This window comes from Zea mays, chromosome 5 (assembly GCF_902167145.1).
Source record: "Zea mays cultivar B73 chromosome 5, Zm-B73-REFERENCE-NAM-5.0, whole genome shotgun sequence".
In the NCBI taxonomy this organism is placed as follows: Eukaryota; Viridiplantae; Streptophyta; class Magnoliopsida; order Poales; family Poaceae; genus Zea; species Zea mays.
The window spans coordinates 207313189-207338552 of NC_050100.1; the positions used below are offsets into that span (position 1 = coordinate 207313189).

A 25364-nucleotide genomic window follows, 5' to 3' on the forward strand; every position below is an offset into this window, starting at 1 on the left:
ACCAGCTCTTGTTGCAGACTCTCTTCAAGAGATTGCTTTTCCTTCAAGTTCTCTTCAAGAGATTGCTTTTCCTTCAAGCTCTCTTCAAGTTTAGCTTCGTATTCTGCAGTCTGTTCTTCAATTTTCTTCTTTTCTTCAGTTATTTGGCTCAATGACTCCATAGTTCTTTTCTTCAAGTTTAGCTGGGGTCTGCGGATCATAGCTGAATTCAGATTCGGCTCGGATCGATTGTTCGCTCTTGATTATTCATGAAATGATCAAGAGAGCTCCTTCTCTTTCTCACTAAATAAGCTCCTTCTCTTAAATCATGTGGATCGATTGTTCTCTTAAATAAGCTCCTTCTCTTAAACTGTGGATCGATTGTTCTCTTAAATCCTGATCCACAGTTGACTGTGCATGAAATAAGCTCCTTCTCTTTCTCACTTGCTGCTTCCACCACACGGTTGACTGTGCACACGGTTGACTGTTAAGCATCACTGCAGATTAATTTTTATATGTCTGATAAGCTTCTAGATCATCAGATGTAATTCTGTTAATTCTGTTAATGTAATTCTGTTAATTCTGTTTATGTTTGTTCTCTTCTCAAGTTGTTGCTGTCAAATGGATCAGGGTTTGTAGGATCAAAATCATATTTTTAGTTCAAATATGTTGCTGTTCGGTTGTATGGATCTGTTTAATTCAGATTATTGTAAATGATATTTAGATGATTGCAATTAGTTCAATTTATGGGTCAAAATCATATTTTTAGTTCAATTCTGTTGTAATCACATCTATTGGATTTCAACGCTTCAGTCTGATTGCAAGAATCACAGCGAGATTTTGAGTTCAAATCTGTTGTAAACATATTTTTAGTTCAAATCTGCTGTAATTAGTTCATATTTAGATGATTGCAATTAGTTCGATTTTGAAATTTGGCGGGAGCTGTATTTTAAACATCAAAACTGAAAACTGGCGGCAACCCAATTGGGCCAAGCTAAAAAAAATGAGAACCAAACAATGTGCCATATGGGCCTAGCTCATTTTGACCAGGCAACCAAATATTTTGAACCGTCTCTATAGATACGGGCTCTCTTGAGCCTGGTTCTTTCAATGAGCCTGACTCAGGCTGGGCCAAGCAACCAAACAAATCCTACGTGTCCCGGCAGATAACGTGGTGGACAAAGGTCCAGGAGACTCGATGGGCCGACGTGCTCTGCTGGACCAACCCATGGGCCTACTGATGGGCACAAACACGGGCTGGCCTTCTGGTTGCGGATGGGCGTCTGCAGCTGTGCTGTTCCTTTTTCCTCTGGTGAGACTTCGCGATTCGTGAATGCGCCTTTCCGTTCCAAGAGAAGGAAGAGAAGCCGCAGCCTCCGCGAGGGCGAGACAGCTCGGCGGCGTGGTTCGGGGATGGGCAAGGGCGCCGAACTGTGGGACGACTCCGCGCTGGTGGACGCCTTCGACCGCGCCATGTTCAGCATGAAAGTATGCCTGCTTGTCTATGGCTTCTATGACTTCCCGGACCACTGCGCCTCGCCGCCGCAGCTGCTAGGGTTTTGGGTTTTGGGGGGGCTTTGACAGGCGACTGTCGGTCTCATCGATGGCTAGGCGCGGTGGGCGCAGGGGGTTTTGGATTCGGGGATGGAGAGCTCAGATTACACCTCATCGCATCGTGATGGGAGATTTATGTAAATTCGTCCGCCTTTTTGCAAAAAATGTTTGTTTGCATCTGGCTAATTGTTGATGTTTGGCAGGAAATGCATTGCAAGAGCAAGCGAGCAACGCCAAGCGAGGATGGGAAGACCGAACTTGCTGCTGCTACTGCAGAAGAGGAGCCAATTACTGCTGGAGCAGCGGATGTGTAAGTATACATGATGTTTTCAGCTTGATTCAGTGGTGGACTATGCTATCCAAAGCAAATGTAGCGGTTTACATGTTTAGAATTACAGTTGGGACGGGTAGAAAAAAGGGTAGCCTGTTGAGAAATAGCTGTTTGCTGCTTTTCCGGTATTTATTTCAACTGTTCAGTTTGGAACTCACATTTTAATTAAGGGATAATATCCGGTGCACATATAGAATCCTGGCCTTCATTTTTTTATAGGGTACAAGGATGCCACGAACTCACACCACTACACACACCACACATGACACCACACGCACACACACTCGTGCACGTCCAATATACACATTAGAAAAGGATTGAAAGGCCTAGACCTCTAGTGTGTAGGAAACACGCAGTACCACTGAATGCACCCGTGTGTGTAAAACCCTACCGGCAAAAAACCCAACCCACGCCTGTCTTCTCGCACACCTGGCGAACGAACCTACTGGGCTACAACCCAGTCCTCCTGGCCCAGGGGCGAAGCTAGGATTTGGGGATGAGGGGGCAAGCTTACCTCAAGCAACCAAGCCAGCGAGGGCACAAGATAAAAATGACAAGAAAATTACATCTCATTTATATCGTGGTGAGTGGATGATCCAAATGTATATAAAAATAAACGGGGTCTATTTCATTTTTTTACCTTTGTCACGAGACACAAGTAAGCAACCCAGACTTGACTATCGCCTTGCGCCCTTGCCGGTTGTCGCGTCCGCCCGTGAGAAGTGAGAACAGCTCGCTGCCAGCAATGCCTCCAACCTCCACATGCGCGTCCACAATTACCTGGGTCAAGCGAGAGGAGGCGTCGTCCCGTACTCCCGTGGAGCTCCACGATGGCGCAGCGGCAGTGCCCCGTGCAGCCGTCATCCGTAGACGACGAGATACGAATATATGACAGGCCACCAAATAATATATTGGCTGCAAGCTACCAGGTTTCGGGAAACGGGAAGGACTTTCAGTATATAATAATGTGGTTGGAGGGAGCCAGGTCCACTCTGGCGCCCCCGGTCTCTTCGCCACTGTCCTGGCCTTCAAAATTAGAACTAACGATGTGCAATTGTCTTGTCCCCCCCCCATCACCAAAAAAATGGCTAGTTACTTTTGTAGAAGCCCACTTGATATCGTGCACCGTTAGATCTGATTTTAAAGGATATGGTTTTTATATGTGCATATGTACACCAGTCCATGTGCACTAGATGCCATCCCTTTAGTTAATGGAGTCAAATAAAGCTTCAGGATGACAATTTCATGTGTTCATCAATCAATCATGCAATTTGTAGGTACTTTAACCCTATAGATTTTTCTTTAAGGCCATCTGCTATTTTGTCTTGCCGGTATTCCCAATGATTTGGCCATGCTCATTTGTCCTTTATGTATCCATATTTAAATTTGTGTGCTATTGTCTTGGCGCTACATTCCTGGAAGACATGTTCAATTTCAATTTCATTTCATTTGTGCATTTTAAAGGTGCGGAGAGGAAGATGCCAACTGTGACAGCACACACTGTGATCTGTCAGAGTTACAACAACAGCCCTATGAAGACAGACAGACAATTGAGCATGCTCCTCTTCAAGAAACTGATCCAGGCAAAGAGACACATGTTTCAGAGGCTAAGACGCTCTCCACCGATGCTTCTACTAATGCTGGTGGAAATTGGAGCTCAAGCCAGCAAACTGGGCAGTACAATGAATTGCTGAGACAATACTATGAACTTGAGGAGAAGAGTCGGAACATTCTTGAGCAACTCCAACAAACAAACTATTCAAATTATCAAGCATCAGGATATGCTTCTACGGCCCAACAGCAGCAAGTTCCTGTCTATAGTGCCACAGTACCAGATCCTTACTCTTCCACCACTCAATCCTCATGCTGCAATTGGAACGTTCCCCTGGTATCTGTCTCCTGCTGTTCAGCAGGCCAACCAAGTGGAGGCTCTGCTTGTACGCCACCTACTGCTGGCTGCAGCGTATCATTGACTTGTAGGTGCCTAAATTGTGCCTTCTTCATCTGTTCATATGTATTGTGCCTATTCCATTGCATGTAATATAGACTACATAATACAACCCTTTTCAGGTGATCAATGCCCAGGTGCAACTACTGCATACCCTAGTGTTTCAAACTTCATGCAGGTCCCAACGATGGTATCTACCAATGATGATCAAGTTGATAAGGCTGCAATGATGACTGCTGAAGCTGCCTTTAATTTTATGAGAAGTACGATATCTGGACAGCCTAGCACACAAGGTAAGTAACTTATTTGAATTAGTGGCGTTCTTATGCAAGCGTCTTAAAATATGTTTACAAGAATAGCTAGTTCTATGTACGGACTGCACATTACACATAAGAAGAAATGAAAAACTCACATCCCTTTCAATACCAATTGCGTGGAGGTGGAGTTGCGTCAGGTAGTGTACATATATACTTCGTCTCGCTACTCACCTTTTGTCCTCGATATAGGAAGCAAATCTGATACTGGAAAGGAGGAAAGCACAAATATGGGCATGAACCCAAATCTTGACAGTGATCTTGCTGCTCTCTTAAATTCATGGTATGCTGCTGGGTTCTACACTTGCAGGTAATCCTTATCCCTTGAACGTTGGGTTTCCAGATTGCAGTGTTGCCTTGTTCTTATGGGATCTCTGCATTAATTTCTTTGCTAACAATCTTTCACACGTCTCAGCACTTGTAGTTGTCCCCACATTTTGGGTTGGTATGCATTCACTTGTCTCCATTATCGTATAAGTCAGCTCTTGCTTTTATTTCATAAATAAAAGAGATGACTTATTCGCTCTTACTAATCGAATTGTCTGATTTGCCTAAATTGGTTTGGAACGTTAGAGCTCCAAGACCATAAAGTCCAGGTTTAGAAAACTGCACTGCACCTGTAATTCTATCATTTAATATTATATTCAGTATATGACTCTTGATTCTTGATGCGCGCGTATGACACTATATGTTAGCATCATGAATCTGAAATGTCTGTTCACAGGTACCTCATGCTGCAATCTACAAAGAATTCCAGACCGTAGTGTAGTAGGCCATGGCCGTCTTGAGATAGATGTCCGAGAAGAAGCAGGTTGAAGCATCGCTGGGTGCCTTCATGTATGTGAATCTGCTGGAGTTGTGTCTGTGCTGTGCCTTGCTTGTCACTGCTATTTCTAGCTAGACTTTCGGTACGCTCGTATGTGAATCTGTTGATGTCAGGCAGAAAATTGGGTAAAATTGTTGCATTAACCGATCTGGTATTCGTTGTATATATAGCGCTGACATCAGTAACCTATTTTTCCAGGCTGGTTTCGGCAGGATAACATTTGTGCTAACACGAGTAGATTCGCTTATTCCCGTTCCGTTTGGCAGCTTTCAACCCCAGTTGTTCATTGCAGTATTAAGCAGCGCGACTAGAAAGTTTTGGTGCTTGTGGGTTGTCCGTGGCGCCATGTGTGAGTTCTTTACTTCTTTTAAGCCGGAGCTGTTGGGAACTTGGGATATTGCCAGCCGACCGGCCTGCCTGCCCCTGCGCGTCGTGATGTTTGGCGGTGGTGGTGGGTACACGGCACCTTTATAAAAAGTCGTGGCATGTGTGACCGCTCTACGTCGGTGTACGCCTTGCGCCGTTGACCCTGCTTATGCGTCCTCTCTGAGCTGCAAGTGGGAGTCTGCCGTAAACGGCGAATCACAGTTCATTTTCATAGGGAAAATGTAGGAAATGAGAAAAAAGCCCGTATTCCAAAGAGGCCTCAAAATGTTCTACCAGCCTTTGAAAGTGCAGTATTTGGCGAAGCAGTCAGCTTGAATTAATTTGAAAGTGCTGCTGCTTAAGCATGTTCAACAAGGACTTCGAGGTGGATGTTTGCAATTTTTGTATTCATTTCTTATTGATTAAAAATTACACACCTGTCAAAAAAATGTTCGAACGGGAAAATCTTTTAAAGCGCTAGTTTTGTGCGTCAGATGTAAAACATGTAGATCTGTTCTTTTCATACACTTCTCGCCTACTAATAGACCGTTATAGATGAACCGTTACACCATAATTAGATCATAAGTAAACATATAAGCTCAACACGACACAAAGCTACACACATGATATAACACATTGTTTTCGCATAGTACCATCTCGTTTTCATATAGTACCATCTCGCTAGCTGAATTAAGATGAACAACTGAACGAACTATTAAAAAGGGTTCAACTTCTTTTTAACTCATATATTTCTCGTTCTTTTAGTTAAGATACGGTATAATATTTATTTTTATTGATTTAATATCTAATACGTGAATCATAGTTTATTTAAATATTAAATTTATTTTTATAAATATTAAATATGATTGCATCGTAATTGGTATAGATTGAGGACGGAGAGTGACGGTGGGGTTTGGGTTGGTCTAGAAGCAATAACCGGGGTGGCAGAAAAGAGGCCGCAACTGCAAGGCACCGCAGGAGAGAAGAAGATCACCAGCAACACCAAGCAACTACTCGTACGCGGAAAGAGAAACCCAGAAGCCGGTCTTGTTGGATTATTCCGTTCGTCAGTTCCGTCCGGAGCGGCGGAGGTACGTCTACGCCCCTCAACCCCGGCTCCTAATCTGCATCTCCTGCTTCCCCAAAAATTCCATGTCCTGATCTTCTCTGCCGCTGCCCCCAATTTCCCTCTCATCTCTTGCTGTCTCTTCCGCCGCCGCCGCACGTCTTCCTTCCCATCGCTCTCTACTGGTGCTGGACTGCCGTGGGGTGGAGATCGGCTTGGACCAACTCATATTTTAGGCTCTGTTGGTGGTGGTGAGTAACCCTAGCCTGCTCGGTCGGGATCTCCTAGGAGTTTGCTTTGCGGATTTGCTAATTGAAACTATGTAGACGCTCGAAGTAGGTTTTTCTTCCTTATTAGCTCACAACGTTAGTCTACCCAAGGTGCACTTTACTTTCCAGAATTCGGGGTTGTGCAATTTAGTTTGCAGAATTCGGGGTTGTGTAATTTAGTTGCAGAATTCGGGGTTTTCAACGCCCGCGTGAAGTTTGACGTGAGATTTTTTACTAATCACCACGTCAACGTGTTATCTAACTGTGGCATGCCCATTTTCTCGACTAATTCGGAGTTTTCTGCAGCAAAAATGAGTGACAACCTGATGGACAAGGTTAGCGCCTTTGGTGAGCGCTTGAAGATCACCGGGACAGAAGTCAGCAAAAAGATGACTGCCGGAATGAGCTCCATGAGTTTCAAGATGAAGGAGTTGTTCCAGGGGCAGACTCCAGCTGACAAGATTGTTGAGGGTGCCACCTCAGAGGATCTGGACGGGCCTGACTGGAACTCAAACTTGGAGATTTGCGACATGATCAACACAGAGAAGGTTGACAGTGTGGAACTCATCCGTGGGATCAAGAAGAGGATCATGCTGAAGGATGCGAGGGTCCAGTACCTCTCCTTGGTCCTGCTTGAGACCATTGTCAAGAACTGTGACAAGGCCTTCTCGGAAGTTGCGGCCGAGCGGGTTCTTGATGAGATGGTCAGGTTGATTGATGATCCTCAAACCGTGGTTAATAACAGGAACAAGGCCCTTATGCTCATTGAAGCATGGGGGGAGTCTGGTGATGAACTCCGTTATCTGCCAGTCTATGAGGAAACATACAAGGTTTGCAAACACAAGCCTTCATTCTGTTTACCATTGTTTCAACCAAACCAACTGCACAATTCTTATCTTGTTCCAGTTGACTCATACTACCATACTGCAGCAGTTTGTTTTCTTTTGCTAGTTCATGGCTTCATGCCAAAAGATAGAAGTACAATAGTCTGTTTTGTTCCATGATGCAAGTATAAGAAACAATCTGATTTAGGAGCAACATGTTGAACCATGTTTGCTTTAGAGCAGTGACTGAACTATCCATGCTTTTGTAGTTCATAATTTACTAACATTTTTATTGTTATAATTTTGTACAACCTGCTGAACTCTCCAAGTACTTGAAAACAACGCCTTAGGCAGCAGTAATGTCATTCCTATGGTTGTAGATTTTTATTATATTAATTTACTAGTTGTTTTGATTTGAGATTTGATGGAAGTACATGCTCTACTTGACTATTTTAGACATCAAATGTCTACGGATGTACTTGTGAGAACATGTCCTTGCACAGAATGTTTTTGTACTTTAGTAACCAAGTTCCTGAAATTTACATTGTATAACATGGTCATTTCTATGTATAGAGCTTGAAATCAAGAGGAGTGCGGTTTCCTGGACGTGACAATGAGAGCTTGGCTCCTATATTTACTCCCGCGCGATCAGTTGCTGAAGCTGATGTTGATGCAAGCTTGCCCCAGCAGGTGTTCGAGGACGTCCATGTTCATACATATACTGCTGAAGAAACAAAAGAAGCATTTGATGTAGCTCGTAACAGCGTAGAACTTCTTTCAACTGTTCTTTCCTCTTCTCCTGAGCAGGATGCTTTGCAGGTGCTGTGTCATTTAATTTAACTTTCCATTTGCTCTGTCAAGTTCCTTACCATCATGAGGTGATTAGCTATTTGCACACATGAGATTTTTTATGGATCTTTTGCACTAAAAGATATTTCTTATTGTGTCATGTTGCTGATTAAAAAAATACTCAGGGCAGCCGCGTTTATGGTGATTAAGTGATACAGTACATTGCATGTAGCGAAATATTTTGCTGTTCATGTTGATTGTTAACTTGATATAATGCATGCTCTATACAGTTGTTTTTGAATCAGAATGATTGAAAATGTACTTGTTGTTTTGTTGAGCATAGTTGGCTAACTTCTTCCCTGTTAACAATAACATTCGCTGCATCCCGAAGTTATAGTAATTGCAACTTTTGATGGATTGGGGTGCATATATTTCAATTATTTACACCTTTGCTGTTGTTTGCATCCTGAAGTATATGATTTTGCACTATTCGTTAACATAGCCAACTGTCTTCTTGCTAATTGGGAGCTTTAATAAGAGCAACTCCAGTGATTCTCTAAAAGATTTCCTAAATCAATAATTTAGGTAATTAATATAAAAACTATTCTCCAACAGTTCTCTAAATGAACTTTCTAAATTTAACAACTTGTCATCTAAGCTCATTTTCTCTCTACATTTGGCAACCATTTAACAACTCCCTAAAAAAAATGTTGACTGCATTATATAGTTTTTGTGACTTATTTTTTATGTGGATAAATACAAAACAAAATTACAACCTATATTTAGAGAACTATTGGAGAACTCACATTTTTTACTCCAAAAGTCATTTAACAACTTCTTAAATCTATAATTTAGAGAGCTAAAATTTACATAACTATTGGAGTTGCTCTAAGTGTGTTCTTTGTTAAGCTAGCACAAATCAACTTATCCAAAGATTCTTGTCTGGCTACTTTTGCTATTACCACAGGATGACTTGACAACCACTCTTGTGCAACAATGCTACCAATCTCAGCACACTATCCAGATGATTATTGAGACCGTTGGAGACAATGAAGCTGTGCTCTTTGAGGCCTTGAGCGTGAACGATGAGATCCAGAAAGTATTATCGAAGTACGAGGAGATGAAGCAGCCCAGGGCCTCCGAGCATGCAGAACATGTACCAGTTGTCATACCGATTGCTGCGGAGCATGAAGATTTGAATGCTGTTGGCAATGAAGACGCCCTTGTCAGAAAACCAGCTGCCGCGAGAGCAACGTCAGGTGGAGATGATGACATCCTTGATGATCTCGACGAGATGATATTTGGCAAGAAGGGAGGTAGCAGCTCCCAGGAAGGTCCGAAAAAGCCAGATCCGAAGAAGGATGACCTGATCAGCTTTTAATTACCTTTCCATAATCGCAGCCAGTACTTGCTATTGTCTGGTGCTGTACCCACTCGGTAGATTGAAGATTTTTATTCGCATACGATTCATACCGGTTTGTTCAGTTAAGTCGCTACACTTTGTCAATCTTGTTTCATGGCTGGGTCCCATGACCATGAATGTATTGTATTGGATGGTGGATTATGCGAGACGGCGGGAAAGTGTCCAATGTGGGTGAATCTTTATTCTTCGCTACAGTAGCCATTTTTTTTAAACTCATATCTTATGCTTCGGCTAATCAAGTAGATCTCTTATAATGCCGCATATCATTGATCTCGCTATGTGATCTCGCTATGTCAGCCTGTGAACTGTGATACTATGAGGACAACTGTGACGGCACACTTGGGAGAAAGAATGTTGTAGTGACGCAAGCTAGAGATAGGGTGGGCGGGACGGAAGAGGATCGTGTTGGGACCATGCTTCGTCGTCGAAGGTCCTGCAGAAAGAGACAACTTTGGCTGAAGCTGCTCGTACATGACGTCGAAGGTATCATTCATGGAGCTTCGGTATTACAACATATCCGAAGGTAAGGGTCGAACCGACTTAAGGATAAAATGACCTTTTAGTCCATAAAGGTCTGAGTCAATGTTGTAAACTTTTATGAGGGGCATGATTGTAATTCCTCACAGGCTGTGTCCTGTGGCTATAAATAGTGAACAATATTCCTTTACTGTTCACGCATTCCTGTAATTGCAATCGCATCACTCGAAAATTATTCTTTGCCAAGACAGAGGTATAAATGTATATAATATTTGAATACATCAAGTTTATATAATATGAAAATAATATTGTTCATTTATAATTCACTTGTTTTTAATGCTTCATATCGCATATTGTTGTATATAATTTCTGAGAGTTCAATTACGAAGATTCTACCTTCGTAATTGTACCGTTTTTGACCTTCGTCCGAAGTTCATTAAATCCTTGAGGAAATAATGCTTGAGCGAACGAAGGGCATTAACATTTAACATTTTTATATTGCCTTGTTCTTAATTCATAGCATTTGAGAACAAGTTCCCAACAGATCGCACACGAAATTTTTTGCAGGCTTCCACTAGAGCCCACCCTAATACTGTATGAACTATGCTAGAGCTCGTTGATATTGGCGTTGCTAATTACTAGCTATATCTCTTCAAGTCTCAACACAAATGGCATCAAACATAGAAACCTCAGCCTTTGAAGTGTCTTCAAACATTTTTGTCGAAGATGTGTACCATGTATTCCATTCACAGCAAAGGAATCATACATTTTTTTTGAAACGAGATTTTACTCTGCTTTTAAGAAAGCATATAACAATGTTCAAACACATACTGGGGATACCAGTTTACAATCATCAGACCACCAACCACCAGAACTAAAGAAACCTATAGACTAGCATAGCCAAGATTCAATCAGTGAACCGATCAGCTAGAAGTAATATTGACAGCACACAGGAGCCATGAACTCCTCCAAAAAGAAAAAGAAAAACCTCCAGAATTTTTCCTCCCAGCAAAGTTGAACCACCAGCTAAGAGTAGAACACTCTGAAACACTCCAGAAAGCGTTGAGAAATCTCTAACAAAGTTTTTCTAATACTTCAAATCACTACTATGTCGCTTCCCCCTCCATCAACACTCTTGAAGCTGAAGATCCAAGACTGCACCTCTTCTACCTTCTTCTCTAGCATGCTTTGGTCATCTTCAGATAGCAACACCTTCCATTTCTGCAAAAACGAAACAGCATCACGGAAGATTACAAAAGGGCTGCAGGGGAACTCTCTCTCGAACACCATTTTATTTCTATTACGCCATAAGGCCCAAACCATGCCTGCAAGCAGAAATAAACGAAAAAGAGAAGTCCACTTAGGTTTCACTTCACTCCTGCAACAGAACATCTCTTCCACTGAGCTGGGAATATTGTTCCTTCCAAATACCTGCCTCAAACAACTCCACACAAAATATGCCAAGGAGCACTGAAAGAATATATGATCCACAGTTTCTTGCTTTTGACATAAAGCACAACGATCACTACCCTTCCAACCTTTTCTTTTAAGCACCACGCCTGCCTGAATTTTCCGGTTACATAATTGCCACAAAAAAACTTTAATCCGCAAGGGCACCTTGGACTTCCAAATATTTTTATATATATCTTTTCTAATCCCTCCATCAGTCATAAACCTATACAAAGACTGAGTAGTGAAAGTTTTAGATTTGTCCAGTACCCATACCACCTCATCTCTCCCATGAGTGAGCTCCTGATCGACAAGCTTAGTAACAAGTTCATCCCAAACCTGAAAATCAGCAATCGTCAGGGGCCGCTTGAGGTTGATATGCCACTCCCCTTCCTCATAATAATCTACAACTCTGGCATTTTTGTCCATGCATATGTCAAAGAATCTGGGATATACTAATTTTAGGGGCACATCCCCCCACCAGGTATCTTTCCAAAAGAGGGTACCTTCCCCGTCCCTAACTTTATTAATAGCACCCCATTTGAATAGGTGTTTAACCTTGTGCAACCCTTTCCAAAATTGAGACGCATCTCTATCCGATGACAGGAAAAAATTTCCTTTGGTCATGTATTTTCCTTTGATAAGTTTGAACCAAGTATCATTAGACCCCTGAACAATTTTCCATATCCATTTTACCAGCAAACATTCATTCATCAATCTGCTATCAAGGATGCCAAGACCACCTTGGTCTTTTGGCCTAGTTACCATCTCCCATTTGGCCATGTGATAGCATTTTTACTTTTCAGCTCCTTGCCAAAAGAAGTTAGATCTAATTGAATTCATTTTATAATGAAACTCTTTAGGGAGAAGATAAAAACCCATGCAATACATAGGTAGACTACTGAGACAGGAGTTAATTAGAATTAATCTCCCACCAGAAGAGAGGTGCTTGCCCTTCCATGGGTCTAGCCTTTTCCTCATTTTCTCCAAAATAGGCTCCGAGATTACTGAGTTAATGTTATGATCAGAGATAGATATACCTAGATATTTCATCGGAAAGGATCCCAGGGAACAGTTAAGCATATTGGCTATCTCTTTTTCCTCCTGGTCATCAGCTCCAAACACAAAGACCTCGTTTTTATGAAAATTTATTTTCAGCCCTGATAACCATTCAAAGCAATACAAAATTAATTTCAGATTTAAAATTGATTTTTTTGACCCATCAATCATAATCACTGTGTCATCTGCGTATTGTATATGTGAAATACCTCCTGGTAGAACATCGTTCAAAACTCCAGAGATGTGCCCTTTGGCAATCCCTACATCCAACAGCACACTAAGGGCATCAGCCACCAAATTGAAAAGTAAAGGGGAGAGAGGGTCGCCCTGCCTAAGACCCCTAAAAGTCTTAAAATATTTACTCCTCTCACCATTAATGTTCACACACACTTTCCCATTCTCCACTGTTCTCAACCATATTGGTCCATCTGTCCGGGAACTTCTTCAATTTTAAGACCTCAGCTAAAAAATTCCATCTAACCTTATCATAGGCTTTCTCAAAATCAATCTTCAGAATCAGACCTCTCTGCTTTTTTAATTTCAAATCATGAATTACCTCATGAAGTATCACTACTCCTTCAAGAATGTTTCTGTTTTTTATGAAGCCTGTTTGATTGCCCCCAACAGCCACCTTGGCTACCTGGGCAAGCCTACTAGAAAGGACTTTGGTGAAAATTTTGAAATCAACGTTAAGAAGATAAATTGGACGATATTGCTTAATCGAGGTGGCATCTTTAATTTTTGGAACCAAGGAGATGACCCCATAATTCAGCCTCTGAATATCTAAATTTCCTCCATGGAAATCTCTAAACATTTTCATAAGATCTCCTTTGATTATATGCCAAAAGTTTTTGAAGAAGGCCACTCCAAACCCATTTGGACCCGGGGCAGAGTCAACATGCATAAGGTCAATCGCCTGTTTTATCTCCTCTTCATCAAAAGGCCTAATCAGGTGAATGGCCTCCTCAATTGATAATTCACTTCTACCTTCCCAGAAATTCTCGCGTAACTTCATCGCACAAGGAGTAGATGGTCCAAAAAGCTGTTTATAAAAATCAACCACGTGATTGCTAATATCTTTCTGGTCCACCAAGGTACAAGAATCTGCCACCAACTGTAGAATATTATTTTTCCTCCTCCTACCGTTAGCAAACAGGTGGAAAAAACTAGAATTAGAGTCACCTTTGAGAATCCAGTTTTTTCCGGCCCGTTGTTGCCAATACACTTCTTCCATATGATACACATGCTCTAATTCTTTCTCAACTCTATATCTTTCGTTCCAATTTTGGGGAAGATTGTCCTTCATAACCAAACCATCATCCAAGCCTTTTAGTTTTAATAACAGATCTTGTTTAATCTTATTTTGATCACCTCTTTTTTGTCTGTTCCACCCTCTTAAGAATCTTCTGATAGAAACCATGCTCCCATGCCACCCATCCATCGAGTAGGAACCTTCAGGCCTACGATCCTTAAGATCAGACCATTTTTGCGAAATCAAAGCCCTAAAGTCTTGTTGGAGAAGCCAGTTATTCTCAAAGAAAAAATAATGAGATTTATTAGGATTATTCTCACCAGAGTCAAGCACAATAGGACAATGATCAGACCCCACTCTAGTTAATCCTTTAGAAAAGCAAAGAGGGAATCTCTCCTCCCACTCAGTAGAAACAAGGAACCTGTCCAACTTAACTAGCACCGGATTAACTTGATTATTAGTCCAAGTATACTGAGGGCCCCCCCTGGCAATTTCTCGAAGCTTGTAGAGATTAATAAATTCATTGAACATGTTCATGAGGCTCTGATCGATATTATGGGAATTCTTCTCTTGCCTATTCCTTATTAAATTAAAATCACCCCCAACACCACAGGAAGGGTCTCCCTTTCACATATCTCCGACAGCTCTTGCAGAAAACTAGCAGACTGGTGGTGCTGAGCAGGCCCGTAAACACACAACACCACCCAACGGTAATTGCTGAATTTGTTTCTGACCGTAGCCTTAATAGCAAAATTGAAGTTTTCCCAATTTTCCACCTCGAGAGAGTCTTCCTTGACCCCTAGTAAAATACCACCAGAATGACCTCTCGCGGGAATCCAATTCCATTGGAAACAACCATTAGAGGAGATCCAGTTAAGCTCTCTAACCGAAAATTCTTGCTTAATGGTTTCTTGGATCCCAATTATGTCCACTTTTTCTTGAGTCAGAAATTCCCTAAGTTGATTGATTCTCCCTAACTGACCCATTCCCCTAATATTCCAACTAAGAAATTTCATTTATCCTTTTTTAGACTGTTTCTCAGGTCTCCCTTTCTTTTTATTTTTCTCAGGTTCAGCCCCTCTGGGCCTTCCTGGGAAATTAAAGGAGCCTCCAATCTCTCTTTATTTGTTATAGCCTCCATGGCTAATTCTTGCAGGTCCTCCTTAGTTTGAGGGGCATTTTTACTGTTAATTTTATCCACATATTTGTTATAGTTAGCTTCAGCTATAGTGGCTCTAACCCGCTCTTCAGCTTTGAACAAATCTATTTGATTGTCATAATTTTCTAGAACAATGCATATATCTTTCATAACAGTAGACAGGTTTTCATTAGATTCATTATTCAGAATGAGAAAAGGATTTGGACGTGAAGTACCTTGTAGCTGATTTTTCTCACGAGCTCTTTTGGTGGTTTTCTCAAGTATGGGAATTCCATCTCTGGCAATTCTCGAGCTGGCTCTTGTAGCTATCACTGGAAAGTTCCTTCTACTTTTTTTCTTCCCTTTCTTGCTTAGTGCCTTCTCCCATTCCTGTTCACCATCTTCTTCTGTGTGATAAAGCTCAACTTGCTCCATTATGTTCCCATGCCAATCTTCCTCATTGTCCTCTGTTGGAAAGTCATCGAGCATGAGCTTCAAATCCTGATCCCTTTTCTCCTGGTTAGCAAGTTGAAGGTTAATTCTTCCCCCAAAATGATTCATACCAACCAGCCCAATACTGTTTCTGTTGACCCGACTGTTTGTAATTGTATTAATCTCTTTGTTTGAGCAGAAAGTCTGATCATCCACTCTCTGTTTCATCATTTCAATCTGAGATTTCTCTGGAGCCACCTTGGCCCGATCATCCACCGAACCTTCATTATCCAGCACATCAGAAAGTTGACTATCAGAGAAGATTTTTTGTTCTATTTCCTTATTAAGCATCAAGACTTCAAATGAGTTCACCGTATCAGTGTGATCTTCAACTTTTTTTAGATCGGATGAAAAGAATCCTTTTGTGGGATGAAACGCCGCAATGGGTATCTCATCATAAATCTCTTGCAGTGTCCCCTCCACCCCAGCATCTTCCTCCATGTCCTCCTGAGATTCTCCAAAACTACAATCTTGATTTTTCTCTAACTCCTTCCCTTTCCTCTCAAATTTCCCCCCTTTTTTCTCATCATTCCTCCCAGGTCTGTTCCTGTCTTTATCTTGATCTTTATCATCTTGTTTTCCAGATCCACTCGTCCCTGACAAGTAAGGAGATCGAGTACGAACTCCCTCAGCCACAATCTTCAGCTCATATCCCACTTTGTTGAAGAAGACTTCAATGAAACCTTTAATTCGAGAGGGGTCCCGACAATCCACTTTGACTCTAACTGGTCCCTCCTTGATAATACTTAGCTCATCGACCACCACTGGCTTACCCACTAGGCTTGCTACTTCTCTTATAATCCCCTCCTCGCGCGCAATGTCCGGCAGGTTGTAAATTTTGATCCAAACACACTGAAGCACCGATGAAGCCATCAGATCTGAGTTGGCTTTGGTAACTTGAACTCTGTAACTGTATAAAGGCAACTCAAGACTGCTCAGTTTAGCATATGATTCCAGCGAGCTTTTGTCCGGAAAGGAGGCACTAAAATCATGTTTGTCCATCCTCCTAACCCTGAAATCCCAGTTAGCTTGCACCAGATTTTTAAGCTCTCTGTCCAATTTCTCTTCTGTGGGTTCCCCCTCAAGAATGTGAATAACAGCATTCAACATATTCACCTGCACTTTTTTCTCAGGAATATCAAAACCAAAGAAGCCCTGCTCCGGAATTCCAAATCCAAACAACCTAAGTTTCTTGTTATTTTGGCATTCCGCCGCCATATGCCCAGACTCTTTACATTTGTAGCATAGAGGGTCATTCGGGCAGTCAGCTTGATGGTGTCCAGATTGAGAGCAACGGAAGCATCTAATCTCCTTGACCAGACCTTCCTGGATTTTAGAATCCCTGCCCTGCTGCATGCCAACTCCAAAACCAGAAGGTCTTCCCCTCTCTGAACATGGCTGAGAGCCTTGTTCCCTATCACGATTTTCTTGGTTTTTGCTTCCCCTACCCCCTGTCTCATTCCTATCAACAGAGCGAAAACCCCCAAAGCCACCCCTGGCTGGCACAAAATTCCCACGCCCTCTCCAGAAACCACCCCTCCGAGGAATTTTGTTACCTGTAAAGCTTCCTTGACGATGATGCCCCATATCTTGCTGATCCTGCTCAGTGTGTTCCCCTGGGGCCCTCTGGAGCTTGGATCGTAGGTCTTCCTCCCTGCTGAACTCCGAATCCAGTAAGTCATCCTCTTCCATCCAATCCTTTGGGGGTCGCTTCCAGCTATTTCCCCCTGATTCTCTTCTCCACGCCATCCTTCCCTCTTTAACCACCTGAGAAAAGGATCGCACAAATGGCGTCGGTGTCTCAACTCTCTTGATACGTCTAGCCCTTTGCCCTAGCCGGCGAACCTCTTCTGGTCTTGCCTGGTATCCTTTACCTGAGAGAATGTTGGACCTGGGCACCCATAACCATTTCGGGTTAATGGGCCTCCAGGAATGTCTGAACACCTGGGCCAGGGAGAGGCCCAAACAACCTTGCTTCTCCTTCCCAACTTCCAAACGACCATCCCTGGTGGTAGAACCGACTTCCATCTTGGAAATCGTTAGGCCATGTTGAGCATCCTTGCATGAATGGCCTATATCAGTTTTTGGCTTTGCCATCATTCTCACCCTTGAGAATGTGAAATCCAAATCGTCATCAACCTTGTCATCTTCAGGCCCAAACTCCATCTCCCAACCCCTAACGGCAGCCACCGCTACCCAGCTCCAAGGACCCCTCAGCAGCGCCCAAGGAGACAACGGACCCCAAAACTTACCAATGGGGGAAAAGGCAGAGCGCTACCCACCCACAGTTATGCCAGCAGCGACGCCCAATCCCCCACGACCTCGCCGACTTCCTTGTTCGCCCTAGCGGCTATGGCGAATGGGGGCGGAAGCCACTTGGGGAAGCAACAACGACGAGCAGTGGGCGGCAGGAGCGAGCCCACCGAACAGCGCGGGAACGGGAGACGTCGGGGGGGGGGGGGGGGAGCGGTAGGAGGTGGGGCAGAGCGCAGACGGGGAGAAGCACATGTGAGAGTCTGGGGGACCGAACCTCGACGAAGCGCGGGTGCTTTCGCTACGGCGCCGGCGTCGCTGAGCTCGTCGATGGCGTCGCCTTGGTTTCGCCTTGGTTTCGTCCGGGTTGGGCTGCTTGGTGGTGGTTCGACCTGAGGCCTACTGTATTTGGCCGCAAAGGAATCATACATACACTCAATCGCGAGAACAAAGACATAAAAGGCCGTTGATATTTACACCATCGATCACAGATTCACACTAACGAAACTGTTACCAGTAGTCTCTGCAACTGCAGGTACCGCACCTGAACCGGTGGAGCCGGTTCCTGTCCCTGATGACGATGTCCCGCCCGAAGATCTCCGAGATCAGGGCGCTGTACGCGTGGCATTCCTTGCTCATCCGGAGGTTGGTCACGACCCTCACCGGCGCCCCCTCCGGCGTGCTGAGCAGGCCGAACGCCATGGCCAGCTTCTGGCTGTGCGCCGCGACCACGCGCCCCTTCTCCTCTTCGCCCGCGTCCAGCGCCACCTCCGACGTGTCAGGTTTGTAGCCATCGAACCGCAGCTGCCACTCCATCTGGTGGAGCATCTCGTAGATGTCGCGCGTCCGCGGGTGCGCCATGTCCTGCGACACGAACCGGTGCAGCTCCCCGCGCACCTCCACGGCGCTGAACCCGAGGGACTGCGCGAGGCCCGAGTCCACCGCCTCTGTCCGGAGCGCGGCGGCAGCGGTCCAATTCTTGGCCCTGGCGTGCATGTCCGCGACGATAACGTAGTCGCCGGCGTTGGCGGCGCCGAGGCGCCTGAGCTCCTGAAGGGCGTGCCAGGCGAGATCCAGGTCGCCGTGGATCCGGCACGCGTTCAGCAGGCTTCGCCAGGCCGTGTCCGTCGGCCCCGTGGGCATGGTCCCGATGAGCGCGCGCGCGTCGTCCAGCCTCCCGGCGCGGGCCATCAGGTCCACCATGCAGCCGTAGTGCAGCGCGTTGGGCGCGACCTTGTGCTCCAGCCGCATGCGGTCGAAGCACCTCAGGCCGTCCTCGAGCAGCCCGGCGCGGCTGCAGGCGTTCAGCACGCCGACGTACGCGGCCGCGTCGGGCGCGTGGCCCTCCCGGACCATCGCGTCGAACACCTGCAGCGCCTTCCGCCCGTCCCCGTGCAGCGCCAGGCCGGATAGCATGGCGCTGTACGCCCACGCGCTCTTGTCATCCATCGCGTCGAACGCCGCCGCGGCCTTCTCGATGCTGCCGCACTTGGCGTACATGTCCAGCAGGGACGTCAGCATGATGGTGTTCAGCCTCGCGGTGTTCCTCAGCAGCGCGCAGTGGACGCTCCGCCCGGCGTCGAAGGATCCTAGGTGCGCGCACGCCGAGAGCGCGCTGACCATGGAGCTCTCGTCGGGCCTCCACCCATCGAGCATCATCGAGCCGAACGACGCGAGACATTCGCCCCACAGCCCTGCCTTCGTGTACGCCGCGAGGAGTGCGCTCCAGGAAACCGTCGTTCGCTCCTCGGCCTCCACCCGGTCAAACGCCAGACGAGCCATCGCCGGCGCGCCGCACTTGCCGTAGAAGCTGATCAGGCTGTTCTGCACGTGCTCGTCGTGCTGGAACCCGAGCTTCACGATGTGCGCCTGCAACTGCTAATGGAAACAAAAAGAAATGTCATGTCCCAGTCAACGATTGCAGAAGAGCACAGTGTTTGGTTGAGTGCGTGCGAGCTGAAGCTGTCACCTGCCTCCCTTCTTGCAATGCCGCCAACTGCGCGCACGCCTTGAGCACGAACGGGAACGTGTAGCTGTCAGGGCTGACGCCCGCCTCCAGCCCGTCAATGTACAGGCGCAGCGCGGCCGCCGGATCGCGGTCGCCACCGCCGCCGCTGACGTGGCCGCGCATCAGGGTGTTGTAATCGAAGGCCTCCGGCTCGACGAGCGACTCGAAGATGGACGCCGCGAGCTCCATGCCGCCCGGCCAGCCCGAGACCGCGCACGCCGCGAGCAGCGGCCGCGCATACCGCGGGCACCGGTCGAGGCCCAGCTTGATGTGCCGCGCGTGCACCTTCCTGACCTCGTCCAAACTCGGCGCCGAGACCGAGACGGCCGCAGCCGCCGCCACTGTGCCGCATGGCTGCGCCTGGTCCCTCGGCCTCTTCTCCAACGCCTGAGCCGGCGCCGGCGCCGGTGCGGCGGTTCTTGGCGTGGCGGCCTGGTGCGTCTGCGCCTGGGACAGAACTAGACCTCCTACCATGCTAGCACCATGGGCGAGCGGTGGAGCAGAGGTCAGAGGAAGTGTGACGAAACTACCATTGCCGAACCGTGGCCGGTGGCCGCATGGAGCTCTTGCGTTTACAAGAATCGGTTACCGCGAAGAGTAAAAATCGCGCGTCTCTATCGCCACCGTGGTCGCCTTGCTCGCCCCCACTGTGTGCAGCGTTGGCGGTTGCAGTGGACACCGCGTTATTGGGCCCCACGTGCAAGCGATTTGTGGCTGGGGAGGAGCGCTGGGATTTTCTTGAGCTGTTGAATGCCATCCAGGAGTTGCAGCGGGCAGATGGCAGCTGGGCGGAGGCGATGCCGTGATAAACCAATTAGGCACAGGATAAGTTTGGGTCCTACGGGGCAGCCACCAAACAGTCCAATTCCAGACTGGATACGGACAACATAGGCCCACCTACCAGTGTTAGTCTCTGAATATGTTTCCAGGGAAGAAAAAAAAGTTCTATGTATCGGTGATGCAAAAACATCTTTTTACAGCCCTTCGTATCCATCACCAGTAGATCCACACGAACAGAAGAAAAAAAAATAACCAAGCAATCAAGTGGCATGTTTCGATTTCTGTTGGTGTGGGTCCGCTGATAATGGATATAAGTGGTTGTGAAGTGACGATTTTGTATTCTGAATACAAAGATTTTTTTTTCGTTTCCGGTTGTTGCGATGGAAAGCTTCATGTTCCTTTTTTCGCTGCGACTTTTGCCTAGCTCCTAAGCCATGTTTGGGAAGCCGGTAACAGGACAAACCGGTCAGTTACCACCAGCGAGACAATACCTGCACTTTATTTGTCCCCGTCTGGTGCTGCCCGGTGGGGCTTGGGTGTCCTGTGCTCGTTTGGAAACGACGAGTATTTTTCAAATAGCTGTCGATACTTACTCAAAAGCAGACTGAACAAACGCTGAGACATACAAATAAAATACAAATTCAAAAATATACTGAACAAAAGCCACCAACCATTCTAAAAATGTTTCGATTTTGAACAAAAGCCACCATACTCAAAAGGCACCAGCCATTCTGAACAAAACCCACCAAACTTAAAAAGCAAACTTTGAATACTGAAAACAAACCGAGTATTCTCTACACAGAAGAACATACTACATATAAAATGTCACAACTTAGTTTTGCAACATATCTATTTGGTAGTGCAGTTGGTGGGGTTGAAACACCATAGTTGTCGAAGACAGGTTCCAAAGTAGTCGTTGATCCTTCATGCAGAAAGGCAGGAAGCAGAAGCCTGCGAGAAACCACATACAACACAAATTACCTATGTTTGCGAGAAACCATATACAACACAAATTCGATAGGATGCTAAAACACCAAACCGACGATGTCTTAGTCATGTTCAGTCTTGATAAAACTATCTTGCTCAATCTTGTTAGAACTTCTGTATAACAGTCAAAGTCACTACCAACTTGTTTGGTTTTATTTTATAGGTAAAAAAGCAGCACCAATTTTATAAATCTCTAGAAAATGGAAACATAATTATCTGAATCAGCCGGGAATCAAAGCCATAATCAAAAGTATTTGATTTTTTTTTCTTTTACCAGGGGTTTAGAAATGTCATAAACATACTTATGTTTGCACCAAAGCCTCACACCTTGTCCATCTCTTAGGTAGATGCAATCCTACTGAAATTAGAAAACAATTAGATACATAAGGTTTTGTTCTGAATCTAGAACTGTTTTCAGAAAGGATAGGAGGTTGTAGATATACACGTACCTTATCTTCCTCTGAAGCCAAATCAGGCGCGTGTTTAGATTTTTGGCCTCACAAGCATCTCCTGATTCAATACATTCTCGAACACGTCTGCCGCAATGACCTTCTCCTCATCCATCAACTCCTCCATATCATCAACTATGTCGACACACCTATCAATAGAGTACTCCTCTTACAACTCTTCTTCTCAAGTAACGCCTCCGCAATCTTCTATTTTTGCTTCTTCTTGTTATCCAAATAGTCTTCCAGAACACTTGTAACTTGACTTTTCACAAAAAATGATAGCGACACTTCACAAAAAGAAGACATGTTATTGCAATAACTAATTGCCAATTTCGTTCTATATGATAGTATGCATCAAGTGATGTGGTGTAACATCCCGTCCACTCCTAGCCGGCGGTACTTACTCATGGCAGCTCTCTAGCATCATATATTGTCCCCACAGACTAAGACGAGCTTTTTGTGCGCACTTTGTCCTCACTTATGCGCACCCGAGAAAACTTTTCGGTCGGTCACTCATCCCAAATTACTCCAAGCCAAGCACACTTAACTTGGAGGTTCTTACGAGATAGACTTTCGAAAAAGAAGATGCACCTTATTGGCTTGATTACACTATTAATTATATTAAGCCTTAGGCCAGGATATCACCGTCGATACCACAATCCACCCCCTTAGAAGGTCGACATCCTCGTCGGTCAACCCCAATCCAGGAACCTCCTCTCTTAGCCATGTCTGTGTGTCTAGTGTCATCATATACCATGCCATGCGACCACTCTGGGCCCACATGCGCTATATACCCGAACCCCTAACCCACACACGCTCGTGAAACCACGAGGGTCGGCTCTGATACCACTTGTAACACCACATACACTCCTGATCGACGATACTTTCTACTTGCAGCTCTTTAGCATCATATATTGTCCCCACAGACCAACACGAGTCTTTTGTGCGCACTTTGTCCTCACTCATGCGCACCCGAGAAAACTTCCCGGTCGGTCACCCATCCCAAATTGCTCCAAGATGAGCACGCTTAACTTGGAGGTTCTTACGAGATAGGCTTCCGAAAAAGAAGATGCACCTTGTTGGCATGATTACACTATTAATTATATTAAGCCTTGGGTCAGGATATCACCATCACAAGGGCCAGGATATCACATGTGGCTCTGCAGTTTAGAACAATCAGTAGAAAGAAAGATTAGGAGGAAATTTTGCTTAATGCACTTGCTATTGATATTTGTTTATTTGTGATGCTAACAGGACTTCACAAACACTAACAATCAAACTACACCCTGATATTATTCTCTTGTTTTTGCGGACAATACACCAAGAGGAGGTGTTAGCGTTAACACATGTAATTGATTTGCTCCAAAAGGGATTCAGGTAAGTAATTGTGTTTCATATACTGTAAAAAAACATAATCAACTTTGCACAATGACTTATTTTGTGAACTAGAGTAAAATTTATTTTTTGTATGTTGCATGCTTTTGCAAACTCATAAAAAACTTATTTGTGAGTAGCTAAACATGTTCCTTACATCAATTCATATTTCTTCTATTTTGTAAAACTCATACAAAACCAACACCATTATACAACTGCATAAACTTTGGAGAGGACACAATTTCTTACTTATATTTATGTTCCAACGACTTACCAATATGAGCTAGTGGGTCATGTTGGACTATCAAGAATCCACAAATCACAAGAAACTACTCTAGTGTTTGGTAAACATTTATATCATCGATTGTAGGACCCATGACAGATCTAAGAACATCTAGTGTTTGGAAAAAATACAAGGCATCAGGCAAACAAATTAAATTGTGTGCAAGAAGTACATAAATGGGATATAAATATTAGGTGCATCAAGTACATAAATAATGATACAAGTTCTGTCGTAGCGACACCCATAGTGAAGCAAATGTAGAATTACAAATGGATAAAGTCGGTTATATCTTTACATAAAAAAGAGAGGGTATTGCTGTAATAGATATTTCAAGCCAACAACTACTACTTCCTAAAAAAGAAGAGAGGGTTCATACTCCATATAAATACTAGCTCCAACTCGCGTCTGATGATGATATAATCCGATTTTTATACTTTCTGTTGTACGAGAATATTTGCTAGAAATATGTGACCTATATAATTCCTGTACTTGAATAATTTGATTCAGAGGATCAAATCTTGTGCATTCGCCTATCAAATTTGGAGCAAGATGCAAGACAACGGTGTTGCGCGCTCACTAGTGGCTTCACGTCTTCTTGCTCAACATCAATGTGTCGATAAGTGAAGGTGGCAACTGAATCTAGAGGAGGCTCAATGGGGGCGGTGACTGCAAAAGAGGCTCGAGCGAGTGACGGCCTTGGCTGGATCTAGAGTGCTGGTGGACGAACGAGGTGGAGGCGACGATAGATCTGGAGGGGTGACAAATCCGGAGGAGGACGAGACGAGATGGGGAGGGGACTGCGTGTCCAGCCTTCTGACGAGCGTTTTTTGTCCCCGTGAAACCGGACTGAACCGGGGTCACACTTTCTCGTTGGTTGGCTTCCAAACGCCAAAATAGCTACACTGGTATTTTCTTGCACGAGGGCGATATAACTTGGGTGAAGGCTGAAAAACCCACGTGGTTTTTGGGCTCCCAAACGAACCCTAAAGGGTTTCCCTGGATGATATGGTCATCTAAGATCCGATACGCAAAAAGTAAGGCACCATCGTTTTTATTCTAAATAAGCATATGCTCCTCTATTAAGCATCAAGTCGATCATTTGGATCACATATATACTTAATTAATCCCTCGACGCACAAGAAATTGCATCCTGGTTGGCAGCAACGAAGACTAAACTCACCGATCGATTCACACTTTTATGAAGTTTGTAGTAAGCTATGTGGCCCAGATAGAGATTTTAGCGAAGAATTCTCTATCAAGGCTTGTTCAGTTGCATCGAATAGGATTAAGGGGATTAAAATCCCTTTTTATTTAACTTTGATTAGTTGATTAGGAAGGGATGAGAGCACCTAGAGTGGGTGAATAGGTGATCTTGTAAAAACACAACTTCAAACATAAACTTGGTCTAAAATAGGAGTTAGTGTAAAACTAAACTAGTTTGAAGTGAGAAGAAGAGAGAAAGTTCTCTTCTTCACTTGATTGCTCTTTCAAGATATAAAATAGATCAAGAGCAATATTACAAGTGACTTTAGAGAACTCAGAAAGAGGGAGAAAAAATCATAAAAAATCAAGCACACAAAACACGGTGATTTTCCCGTGGTTCTGATTAAGTCCCAAATGCTTGCCTACTTCACGTTGTGGTATCACAACAGACAAAGGTTGCATTCCAGGGGC

At 44.6% G+C, this 25364-nt stretch overlaps 4 protein-coding genes across 7 annotated transcripts; 2 read left to right on the forward strand and 2 right to left on the reverse strand.

The window, feature by feature from the left end:
• The first annotated feature begins 1330 nt into the window (after positions 1 to 1330).
• LOC100191236 (uncharacterized) lies at positions 1331 to 5209 on the forward strand. The gene is made up of 6 exons (NM_001136670.1): positions 1331 to 1467; positions 1737 to 1843; positions 3329 to 3840; positions 3935 to 4105; positions 4319 to 4436; positions 4851 to 5209. Exons 1-6 carry the CDS (start codon positions 1393 to 1395, stop codon positions 4888 to 4890), a joined length of 1023 nt encoding a protein of 340 aa, NP_001130142.1. The 5' UTR covers positions 1331 to 1392; the 3' UTR covers positions 4891 to 5209.
• Positions 5210 to 6347: 1138 nt separating this feature from the next.
• LOC100282255 (uncharacterized) lies at positions 6348 to 9950 on the forward strand. Of its 3 annotated transcripts, NM_001371846.1 has the most exons (5): positions 6368 to 6409; positions 6621 to 6635; positions 6960 to 7483; positions 8051 to 8296; positions 9234 to 9853. In NM_001371846.1, the coding sequence occupies exons 3-5, from the start codon at positions 6965 to 6967 to the stop codon at positions 9645 to 9647; spliced, it is 1179 nt and encodes a 392-aa protein (NP_001358775.1). In that variant the 5' UTR covers positions 6368 to 6409; positions 6621 to 6635; positions 6960 to 6964; the 3' UTR covers positions 9648 to 9853. The 3 variants fall into 3 exon arrangements, with proteins under 3 accessions (NP_001358776.1, NP_001358775.1, NP_001358777.1); NM_001371847.1 differs by lacking the exon at positions 6621 to 6635 and having other exon boundaries at positions 6348 to 6409; positions 9234 to 9950; NM_001371848.1 differs by having other exon boundaries at positions 6388 to 6635; positions 9234 to 9834.
• A 1091-nt stretch (positions 9951 to 11041) lies between these two features.
• LOC103627584 (pentatricopeptide repeat-containing protein At1g31920) lies at positions 11042 to 20620 on the reverse strand. 2 transcript variants are annotated; one of them, XM_008647888.4, is made up of 4 exons: positions 19779 to 20620; positions 18354 to 19684; positions 18087 to 18211; positions 11042 to 11387 (listed from the first exon to the last, which is right to left on the reverse strand). In XM_008647888.4, the coding sequence occupies exons 1-4, from the start codon at positions 20289 to 20291 to the stop codon at positions 11365 to 11367; spliced, it is 1992 nt and encodes a 663-aa protein (XP_008646110.1). In that variant the 5' UTR covers positions 20292 to 20620; the 3' UTR covers positions 11042 to 11364. The 2 variants fall into 2 exon arrangements, with proteins under 2 accessions (XP_008646110.1, XP_008646109.1); XM_008647887.3 differs by having other exon boundaries at positions 18354 to 19687.
• Positions 13804 to 17852, reverse strand: LOC109939994 (uncharacterized). Its single transcript, XM_020538652.3, has one exon. The coding sequence runs from the start codon at positions 17720 to 17722 to the stop codon at positions 14939 to 14941; it is 2784 nt and encodes a 927-aa protein (XP_020394241.1). The 5' UTR covers positions 17723 to 17852; the 3' UTR covers positions 13804 to 14938.
• Positions 20621 to 25364: the final 4744 nt, after the last annotated feature.

What these genes read in the sequence shown, in the direction of transcription:
- LOC100191236 (NM_001136670.1), top strand. Translation starts at nt 1,393, where the DNA reads ATGGGCAAGGGCGCCGAACTGTGGGACGACTCCGCGCTGGTGGACGCC. An exon ending in GCGCCATGTTCAGCATGAAA is followed by an intron (nt 1,468 to 1,736) that starts GTATGCCTGCTT and finishes GATGTTTGGCAG; the next exon opens with GAAATGCATTGCAAGAGCAA. An exon ending in TGGACAGCCTAGCACACAAG is followed by an intron (nt 4,106 to 4,318) that starts GTAAGTAACTTA and finishes TCCTCGATATAG; the next exon opens with GAAGCAAATCTGATACTGGA.
- LOC103627584 (XM_008647887.3), bottom strand. Translation starts at nt 20,291, where the DNA reads ATGGTAGGAGGTCTAGTTCTGTCCCAGGCGCAGACGCACCAGGCCGCC. An exon ending in CATTGCAAGAAGGGAGGCAG is followed by an intron (nt 19,688 to 19,778) that starts GTGACAGCTTCA and finishes TGTTTCCATTAG; the next exon opens with CAGTTGCAGGCGCACATCGT. An exon ending in AGCACCCGCGCTTCGTCGAG is followed by an intron (nt 11,388 to 18,086) that starts GTTCGGTCCCCC and finishes TCGTTTTTGCAG; the next exon opens with AAATGGAAGGTGTTGCTATC.
- LOC109939994 (XM_020538652.3), bottom strand. Translation starts at nt 17,722, where the DNA reads ATGGAGTTTGGGCCTGAAGATGACAAGGTTGATGACGATTTGGATTTC.
- LOC100282255 (NM_001371847.1), top strand. Translation starts at nt 6,965, where the DNA reads ATGAGTGACAACCTGATGGACAAGGTTAGCGCCTTTGGTGAGCGCTTG. An exon ending in TCTATGAGGAAACATACAAG is followed by an intron (nt 7,484 to 8,050) that starts GTTTGCAAACAC and finishes TTCTATGTATAG; the next exon opens with AGCTTGAAATCAAGAGGAGT. An exon ending in CTGAGCAGGATGCTTTGCAG is followed by an intron (nt 8,297 to 9,233) that starts GTGCTGTGTCAT and finishes CTATTACCACAG; the next exon opens with GATGACTTGACAACCACTCT.